This window comes from Silurus meridionalis, chromosome 19 (genome assembly GCF_014805685.1).
Source record: "Silurus meridionalis isolate SWU-2019-XX chromosome 19, ASM1480568v1, whole genome shotgun sequence".
Classification (NCBI taxonomy): Eukaryota; Metazoa; Chordata; class Actinopteri; order Siluriformes; family Siluridae; genus Silurus; species Silurus meridionalis.
This window is the reverse complement of record NC_060902.1, coordinates 2,201,594-2,210,778: the sequence shown is the minus strand read 5'-3', so window position 1 is coordinate 2,210,778 and position 9,185 is coordinate 2,201,594. Positions and strand designations below refer to the sequence as shown.

General features: G+C 38.1%; 2 protein-coding genes across 4 annotated transcripts; one reads left to right on the top strand and one right to left on the bottom strand.

Annotated features, from left to right (window-relative positions):
• Positions 1-359: 359 nt before the first annotated feature.
• On the top strand, positions 360-2,873 carry LOC124402056 (small vasohibin binding protein). 2 transcript variants are annotated; one of them, XM_046874689.1, is made up of 3 exons: positions 360-511; positions 1,061-1,186; positions 1,809-2,873. In XM_046874689.1, exons 2-3 carry the CDS (start codon positions 1,073-1,075, stop codon positions 1,893-1,895), a joined length of 201 nt encoding a protein of 66 aa, XP_046730645.1. In that variant the 5' UTR covers positions 360-511; positions 1,061-1,072; the 3' UTR covers positions 1,896-2,873. The 2 variants fall into 2 exon arrangements, with proteins under 2 accessions (XP_046730645.1, XP_046730644.1); XM_046874688.1 differs by having other exon boundaries at positions 1,058-1,186.
• A 914-nt stretch (positions 2,874-3,787) lies between these two features.
• Positions 3,788-9,081, bottom strand: fbxo2 (F-box protein 2). 2 transcript variants are annotated; one of them, XM_046874686.1, is made up of 7 exons: positions 8,961-9,081; positions 8,582-8,693; positions 6,919-6,988; positions 6,717-6,843; positions 6,527-6,619; positions 6,288-6,426; positions 3,788-5,055 (listed from the first exon to the last, which is right to left on the bottom strand). In XM_046874686.1, the coding sequence occupies exons 3-7, from the start codon at positions 6,953-6,955 to the stop codon at positions 4,921-4,923; spliced, it is 531 nt and encodes a 176-aa protein (XP_046730642.1). In that variant the 5' UTR covers positions 6,956-6,988; positions 8,582-8,693; positions 8,961-9,081; the 3' UTR covers positions 3,788-4,920. The 2 variants fall into 2 exon arrangements, with proteins under 2 accessions (XP_046730642.1, XP_046730643.1); XM_046874687.1 differs by lacking the exon at positions 8,582-8,693 and having other exon boundaries at positions 8,961-9,077.
• Positions 9,082-9,185: the final 104 nt, after the last annotated feature.

Genomic DNA, 9,185 nt, shown 5'->3' with positions numbered 1-9,185 from the left:
CTGAAAATCTCTCCTACAGTCTCTTCTCTGAGGGCTCAATGTGGGATGGAGATTTAATGGAAGCTCGTCATCGGCTTGAACAAATGTATAACAATAAACAAATGTAATAATATTAATATTAACCAATAATTAGGGGTAATAATTGTAGAGTCTAGTATATGCATTGTATTTAGTGTATGACAAACAGAAAAAGAGGCAGTGTGAGATATGAGAGAGACAGACAGAGAGAGAGAGAGAGAGAGAGAGAGAGAGAGAGAATCTCGATCACTATATAGATGGCTGTAGCTGCATTTTTTCCCTATACCTACAGTCCGCTTGGGGGTGCTAATGCGCCGTAAAGGCTGGTTTCCATCCGCAATTAGACACCAACGAAGAAGACGGAGCTACACACAAACACACAGTCACAGTTACACACACCGGAAGTTGGCTAACAAACTGCTATTGTTTACTTGTTTGTTCAGCGATTATTAAATTATCTGCTGTTATTATTGTAAACTTCGCTTATATTTTGGTGAGTAAAAACAGAATTTGGTTTGGGAATTAACTCGTTAGGAATAGAAACTGTTGCTAACTTGACACAACTCAATAGAAATTCAGTACGTTAGCTGTTAGCTTAGCACTTAATATAAATAAGTGCCCTTTTTTTTTCATTTTTCTTTTATATCCTCTGCATAAATAGATTTTATATAATATATATATAATTGCTTATATTTGGGGTGTAACGGTACATACCTTGATTGATTAATTAAAATTATTTAATTATTTTAAAATAATCTTTTCTAAAAATAAAGTAAAATAAATCAAATCAATGCATTGCACAATTTCATTATGGTGATTAAATTGAGTAATTGCTAGATTTTTTCACAAATTATATTGCTTAAATAAATATGAAAACATTTAATGAAATAGTTTTACATTTGTTAGACCCCATATTGGTAATACAGATGAGTTTTGTGTATCGTTACACTCCTAAAGAAAAGCCTAAAGCAGCAGAGTTTGTGAAAATGAATATTTGTGTCATCCTCAACACTTTCATCCATGCACGTTCTAATTCCAGTAGAGCGCAGAGATCATGGACGCTGCCAGCCGGAAAGACAAACCCAAACAGAAGGAGACGTCTATACGAGGAGACAGAACGAAACAGAAATCAGCTCAGCAGGAGCTCAAGCAGAGACAGAGAGCAGAGGTGAGATTATGGTTGAATAAACAGTAACCGAGCAGTGTGTAATTACAGCACTTAGTCTTAGATATTCTTTATTGATCCCGTAAGGAAAGTGATTGCAATTTATTATTAATTGGAATTTATTTAATATTATTTATTATTGAAATTATTTCCCTTTTGTTCTTTTACTTTTCCAGATTTCTTGAGTTTTAGAAACGTTAGATTTCTGTACAAACGCAGACTGGCGTTGAAATTCTTTTCCTTTTATTCATTTGTTGTCTTTTGGGTAAAAGAGCAGAAAAAACTTGACCTTTGACTTGTAGACGATCGAGATGGTAAGAATCTCGAACCCGTTACACGATATTCCAGAAGCGAATCAGATTTTGAGGAAGTTCGGCGAACGATTATTGAGCAGTTCGTTTATTTTTAGAAGTGTTCTTGTATAAAGAGACTCGACTGTTTTTTATTGTTAAAACACTGCTCAGAACCTTGCAGTCACCAGGTAACTTCAGCAGACGGTTCCACACGGTTATACGAGTGCAGGTTTTTTGTGTTGCCTTCATGGAGTAATTGGTTGTACGGCATTTCTGTTTCTCGAAAGCTGAAGTTTCATTTGTTTTTGTTTTTTTCCCGCGTCCCGTTTCAGATCTACGCCCTGAACAAAGTCATGACGGAAATGGAACAGCAGCAGTTTGAGGCTTTCTGCAAGCAGATGCAGCCGCAACCGGAATAAAGACGTGATGTTTGGAAAAAAGAAAAAGCGACTGACGTTCTGCAGCGCTACACCGTCGTACGGCGAGCGTGATATCACGTGGTTGTTGTTTTATTTTTTTTTTTTTTTATGATTTTCACACATGAGCGTGAACAGAGTGGTGCGGAAAACAAAAAACAACAGGCGGGTAAACGTCTCTTCGATGAGAAAGATCAGAGGAAAATAAAGAGATAAAGAGAAATCTATAGGTGGATGAGCCGCCACATGAACCTGAGCCTGTGATGGGCACAGATTCACCCAAGTGTGGTCAGATGAAGATGAGAAAACAGGTGGTGATTGGCTGATTGGGGGGAAAAATGCACCAGTGTACAGGTATGATATGAACGATGCGTTCTGCCGGTGATGTCGTCACTGGCGGTATTTAAATCAGTGTTATGGGTCACTTATTATTGAAATATCAGTGTTTAACATGTTATATACACACTACAGCCAAAAGTATTGGGACACTTTTTTTTTTTTTTTTTTTTTTTGCTTCATCTACAAACAGTTACCACAAAGTTGAAGGCACACAATTGCCATGAGATTTTTTTTCTACCTTGAACAAGGAGACCCCAAACCTGTTCCAGCATGACAATGCCCCTGTGCACAAACATCTGCTTTACATGGGTTGAAGTGGAAGATCTTCTCACTTTTGGTGCACCCCGGGCCTCTTCACCTTACCTACATCAGTGCCTGATTTTACTAACACCCATGTAGCTGGAACGAATCCCGACAAAATCAAGTGGAACATCTTCACAGAAGCTTATTATAAGAGCAAATGGAGACTGAATGTGGAATGAGATGCTCAAAAAGAAGCACATGCCAGTCTTATGGTCGGGTGTCCACAAACTTTTGTCAACATGTTATGTGTTGTTTCTTTTTTTTTTTACGATTTTTTTTATTTCCAGTGTTCCAGTATTTTGTTGTACTGTATTAAAGATTTTCAGAAGTTTACAAAGACTATGAGGAAGATCTCATGGAAAAAGTATTTGCTTTTCACTGATTTACCCCGATGTTATTTTAATATTTTTATGTCAGAAACAGCAGAATACAACTTGCAGTGAAATAAAAATTTTGTTAACAATTGCACGAGATTTTACCAGCCGTTCATCGCAATAATTCGTTTTCCTGTTTCTCCTCCTCGCGTGCTGGATGTAGTCGGCTCTTCTTCATAAAGTAGGCGTGCAGCAGTCAGAAGGAAACATCCGCCTATCGGTCTGTCATCAGAGCTTGAACTATCTCAAAAGGTTTTGGCTTCAGCTCTGTTTTCATTGGTTTGCTTTGGTAAGACGGACTGCTTCTGTTCTACTGGGTCACCACCAGGGGGCGCATAAACTACCAGCCTCCTCATTTAATGGCGTCGTAGTTTTGTTTGTCTTCTTTTCCCCCTTCCGTAGTTTGCACATCTCTGACTAGTGTTTTCGGAAACATCTTTTATTACACAAAGTCCAAATGGGACTGTAGGAATGTGCCCCAAACTAAATGCTATAATACGTTTAAAGGAATTGTAAGTGATTGAGGGATGACAAAAAATAAATAAAAAACAATAGGAAAGATGTGTGCTGAAACAAAACAGAAGAAATAAAGAAGAAAGTCTAAGTAAATTGGGAAAAATAAGCATCAATGCAAAATTTGTATAGTTGGTAGAGGTGGTAAAAAAGAAGGCGGTGACCCTGATGGAGATAATGGGTGGGATGGAGGGAGGCCAGACATGAACAAGAGGAAAAAGAAAGAAGAGGCGATCGAGGATCGAAAGGGTTTTGGCTGAAATATTTTATTCTGAAGGAACATCTTGTACGCCAAACATTTCACGTCTTGGACTGAGGGTGTGAAAACTTTTGCACTTTCTTATTGATATTAAACTCACACAGGAAACGTGTCGAACGTGTTTATTTGGTCAGGTTTTCTTTCGTTAGCAGGCAGGAACAAATGCAGCGTATGAGATCTGTTCAGTTTGACTTGTGCTCGCGTGTGTGTGTGTGTGTGTGTGTGTAAGCAGGAAGTGTGTTATGATAAATGAGTGTGTGTAGAGGTAGAGCTGTTAGTAGATACACACATGCAGCATTAAGAAGAGTATGTTCTCAGTATGTGATTTATGTATACACTTCAAGCTCTATGCTGAGTTGACCTTCACAAAAACGTGTGTGTGTGTGTGTGTGTGTGTGCAGATTGCTGAAAGCACAAGCGACTTGTATATATCTTGCTAAATAATCTCTAGCTCAGCAGTTCTCATACTTTGTGCAGCCAGGGACCACTAACAACCAGATTATTAAAGATTATTATTATTATTTGTACATCATATCACTTTCGTTTAGAGGTTCGAAGTTCAGGAGCTCAATATTTTACCATATTCTGATTGACCAATTTTTTTTCTGAGTATGTGGATATATTATGTGTTATTTTGCGTAGTTGGTTATTTTATCTGGTGCCTTATATTCTCTAATCTCTCGTCTCCAATCTGATCTAATCTTATTTCGTGCCACAGTGGGGAGACGGTACGATGAACGGAAATCGAAATATTGTTCGCAAAAAAGGAAAATATAGATTCATGTGCAAATAATTGAACAGACTGGTTATTTAAAAAATAAATAAATAAGTGGATTTTCTACATAGAGGTTTATACATTTACCATCGTAATTCTTTAGTAATCGGATTGAAAAGCCTTTGTGTAACGTCTCCAGCGATCCGATTCATTTTTGGATCGGGATTGAAAGGAGTGGTGCGGATCTGATACAATGGAGAAGTAAATGGGAAAGAATTAGCCATGTAGCTTAGTGGTTCATATATTGAAAATACTGATCAGAAGGTCATGAGTTCAAATCCCATGCTGCCATCAGGGGTTGTATCAGTGTTAGCGTATGATAGGATCCTATTAGCTTTTAGCATAAGATTTACACACTCGCTCCATAATCCCTCCATGGTCCCGGTCCCCACTTTGAGAACCACTGCTCTAGATTATTATTATTATTAGTCTATTTGTGGATCTGTGTCTCTCAGGTGTTTGCTTCTAGAAATCTAAGGTGATGGAGCTGCCGGTCACTCTCACTCCAAACCAGCCGTTCCAGTATTTGGTGTCCTTTCCACCGTGCTCGAAAGAGATAAAGCGCAAACCCGGGTTGTAGTCGTAAAAGGTGTGGCTGACCTGTGAAGAGAACGTTCGATAACACACACCATACAAGCTGGAAAGTTAAGACTGTACTGTCTGTCATTAAAACTACAACTCATGTTACAGGTACCTTTGAAAATAAGACATGAAATATCCATGAACAGAATTAAACACACGATCTGTTGTATAGCGCCAATAACCGATGACTGGTTTATGCGATGAAAACAAGTTACTGTTACAAGTTTTATTCCTCCACAGTTTTTCAAATTCACGTTGTACTATTGTCCATTTCTTGCTACATTAAATGACGTGGAACGTCACGTAGCACGTAACGGTTTCCAACTGTTACAGACTCCTTACTGAGGTAATTAATTGCTATAGAAACGGTAACACGTTCGAACACATGCATTCACGCTGCATTAAGGGGAGTTCAAATCCCAGCACAACATAATTGCATCTGTTTGGCCCTTGAGCAAGGGCCCTGAACCCTCAAAGGCTCAGATGCATCCGAAAAAATAAGATAATAAAGGTGTCTGCTAAATGGCGTAATTGTAAATAATCTCCTTCAGCTTGTTCGATTTTGATCTACTGCTTGCCCGTTTTTTATGATTGATTATCAGTAGCGTCTGCAGGGATGTGAATTATATTGATACAATGTTTTTTTATTTTTTAGAATGATTTTTTTATTTTGTGGTCTGAAGTGTTTTGTAACATTATTTTCTACCAGCCATATTTTTTTTTTTTACCAGCCAGATGTTTTTGATGCAAAAGTTATTCGGAAATATATAAACACAAACACCAGCCGAAGTTCTGTGACGTAAACGAAAGAATAACCATCTAAATTACAACACTGTTGTTTGGTTGAAGCAAAAATGCTTTACGCCATGTTGTTTACTGGACCCTTATCTTTCCTAATAAACCAGGATTAGCAGCAGTGGATGTGTTTGTGACTTGTTATTACAATAATAATGTGAGTAGTGCATTTTTTTATGCATGTTGTTGTTGTGTACTGCTTATACACATTCTGAAATCGCTTTTAGAATGAGTTATGGTTACTCTTCTCCCTTTTTATTTACTATATTGCTTAACATTAACCCCTGAGAACAACGGGGTATCGGTCACACAGCGCTGATGACTATGGGGCTTTGGGTTTGTGTGATACCAATAAATAATTGTGTGCAATAATAGTGATGGTTAAATAATTGATAGTCGAGGTATTGAAGGCAACGCATGATATTTGTACAGGGACGTGGGTTTCAATGTGTTACCTGTTTCCACGAGCAGTCGTCCGTGTCCGGGTCGATAGTCACCGTCTCGGGTCTGTATTCCGATAACACCTCCTGATTCTCATCCAGGAGACGGACAGTGAGCTGGTACATACATCCACAGTCTGTCCGGCTACAGTACCTAAACACACACACACACACACACACTAAGTGTAAGGCTTCATCTTCCTTATAGCTCTCAGAAAATACTGTATATAAATGTGTATACTGTGTATATATACCAGTCCTCTACAGTGACCAGTGGCAGACTGTCCAAGTCATCAGGAGTGTAACCTTCTTCCACAAGATCAATCACCTGTTTCTTAAGGCACAGTCTGAAACAGTGATCGTCCACAAAGTATTACACACACACACACACACACACACACCTTATACATCTGATACATGTTATAAAACCAAACTCTTTCTCACTCAAAGGAAGTGCAGAAGTATTTGGTTACGTCCTCGTTCCCAAATGCGTGTCCGCAGTCTCCGGGCATGTCCTCCACGCACCACTCGTTCCCACCGTTCTCCGTCAGCTCCCAGAAGTCCATCCCATCTGCCACAGAGAGCAAACCATTTCACACACCGGCTCAATATGTTCAGTTTTACTTCTTAGTGTTCATGTATTTACCATCTCCGTTTGGATTTTTGATGAGATTTCTTGCCATTTTTTGGATTCGTCACAAGTTCCTGCAACTGGCCTGCAGACAAAAGCATCGGATAAGCGGAATACGTAAAGTAGCAGTTTGAATCCTTTCCCTAGGAAATCTGTACTGGTTATAATGGAGCACAAACACCGTAGACTTCACCATTTCATAGAAGGACAGAGACGAGACACAACATGGACACATCATAAAATGAATACCTATACATAACATCAGTAACAGTTTAATCAATATACTCTATAGAATTGATGATACATAGAAATATATATGACTAGAAACAACTGGTTAATGGACTCAGTTTGTTTAATTAATGCATTCACTTTATTTGCGTTGTTCTGGTGTCTTTCTACACTGTATGGACAAAGGTTTGTAGAACATCTGACCATCCCATTAAACTGTTATAATAACCTTTAGTCTTCTGGAAGATGTTCCACCAGATTTTGTTCAAAGCATTCATTTATAAATATTTATTTATACAAAGGTTTATTTATACATACGTATTTTTATGCATATGTATTTTTTTTCTTTTATGGAAAATGAGGTTTACAGTGTTTAAAAGCAAAAGTCTGAAAAAGTAACTTGTTTAGGAAAGGGTTTATGGTAATGTATTCTAGAAAGTGATATTAACACAAATATATAAATATAAAATGTATTTGTTTTGATTTATTTTATTTATATATTTATTCCATTGTTTAATTTTTTGTATTATTTTTTTTTAATGCAAAAATAAAAGTCTCCTGTTAGCAGTCAGACCTCAGCACGTCTCTGTCCTTCACATTATTTTTCTTTCTGTTTTCATGAAAGCCTGTAATGTCAGGAAAAAAATATAAAAAAAGGAGAAAAGGGCTGGGCATTGCAGGAGCTTTCTGAAGACTGGAATGGAATCTGCAAAATGCCACTCCAGAACAAATCCCCTCTGCCTCTCATTTCTTTCATCTGCCTTTCTGGCATGACAACTAATTGCACGTTTATATTAAGAACAGAGAAGAAGAGTGGAACAAATACAAGATACATTTAAAAGAAATGAAAGTAGTGTTCTGGCAGAGCTGCTTACATACAATATCAGCAAAGAATCAATAGAAAAATACATGCGAGGGTTCAGTGTAGGGCAAAAGGTTACAAGTATAAGGTTTTCAATCAATTATAAATAAAATAAAATGTATTTTAAGTGTGTAATGTGATCCAGGGAAATGTGATCTCTCACTCACATACACACATAGTCTCTCTCATTCCCTATCTCTGTACCTCTCATTCTCTTTTCCCTAAACCCACAGTTCCTTCTCTTTCCGTTTTCTCATGCTTTATTCGCATGACAAATAATTGTTTATTTGTACTGCCAAATCAAACCTACTTTCTCAATCTGTCTGTCTGTCTGTCTGTCTGTCTCTCTGAGAGTTTTCTCACTTCCATGCTGTAGTCAGTACCCAGGACTGATTCTGAGCTCTTTTTGGGCCGGACCTCATTATTTCTGCTCCGCTTTTAAACACGATTACTTCTCAACTGTGAATCAGTTGAGTGTAATGCAGTGTAATGTATAACTAATTACTTCAGAAGCAATAGTTAGGGACCAGAAACAGTCCCTAAAGAGTCACTCTATAGTGGACACCTTTCTCCTAGCCATTGTCAGACCTCAAAAAACTTCACCAAGTCCTGTTACACAGCATGCAGTGATGTCGATCGCCCAGTGGTTGGACTGAAACGAGTCCCAGACTTCTATTTTCAAGACGCTCAGGGACCGGGCCTGGGAAAAAAAAAAAAAAAAAAGCTTAAAAGGAGGCCTAAATGGTTACACAATGACTCCTTTGTATGGAAAAGTGACCATGGGGAATAAAAGACCATTGTGTGTGTTTGTTTTCCTGTTTAAATCAGTAGCTGTTAACACTTTCTGCATAGAAATTGAAAACCTGAACATAGACATGGATCTGGACCTGGACATGGCAGGACATTCAGTAAATGTGTAACACATACATGGCTGTAACAGATACGCATACCAAAAAAAGATACTCACAGCGAGAAGAAAGCAGATGAAAAGTCTTCTTACACACTGACTCAGCAACTGTCCTCAAGTGTGTCTGTTTGTCTAAGCTCACACACACACAGCAGGCTCTACAGGATGGAAACACAACATCATGTGACCTGTTTCTCCTCCTCCCTATCCTCTCTCTCTCTCTCTCTCTCTCTCTCTCTCTCTGTTCATGTAGTTGACACATCACAAATAATTCCTACCAGCATT

What these genes read in the sequence shown, in the direction of transcription:
- LOC124402056 (XM_046874689.1), top strand. Translation starts at nt 1,073, where the DNA reads ATGGACGCTGCCAGCCGGAAAGACAAACCCAAACAGAAGGAGACGTCT. An exon ending in AGCAGAGACAGAGAGCAGAG is followed by an intron (nt 1,187 to 1,808) that starts GTGAGATTATGG and finishes GTCCCGTTTCAG; the next exon opens with ATCTACGCCCTGAACAAAGT.
- fbxo2 (XM_046874686.1), bottom strand. Translation starts at nt 6,955, where the DNA reads ATGGCAAGAAATCTCATCAAAAATCCAAACGGAGATG. An exon ending in TACTTCTGCACTTCCTTTGA is followed by an intron (nt 6,620 to 6,716) that starts GTGAGAAAGAGT and finishes TCACTGTTTCAG; the next exon opens with ACTGTGCCTTAAGAAACAGG. An exon ending in ACGACTGCTCGTGGAAACAG is followed by an intron (nt 5,056 to 6,287) that starts GTAACACATTGA and finishes TTCTCTTCACAG; the next exon opens with GTCAGCCACACCTTTTACGA.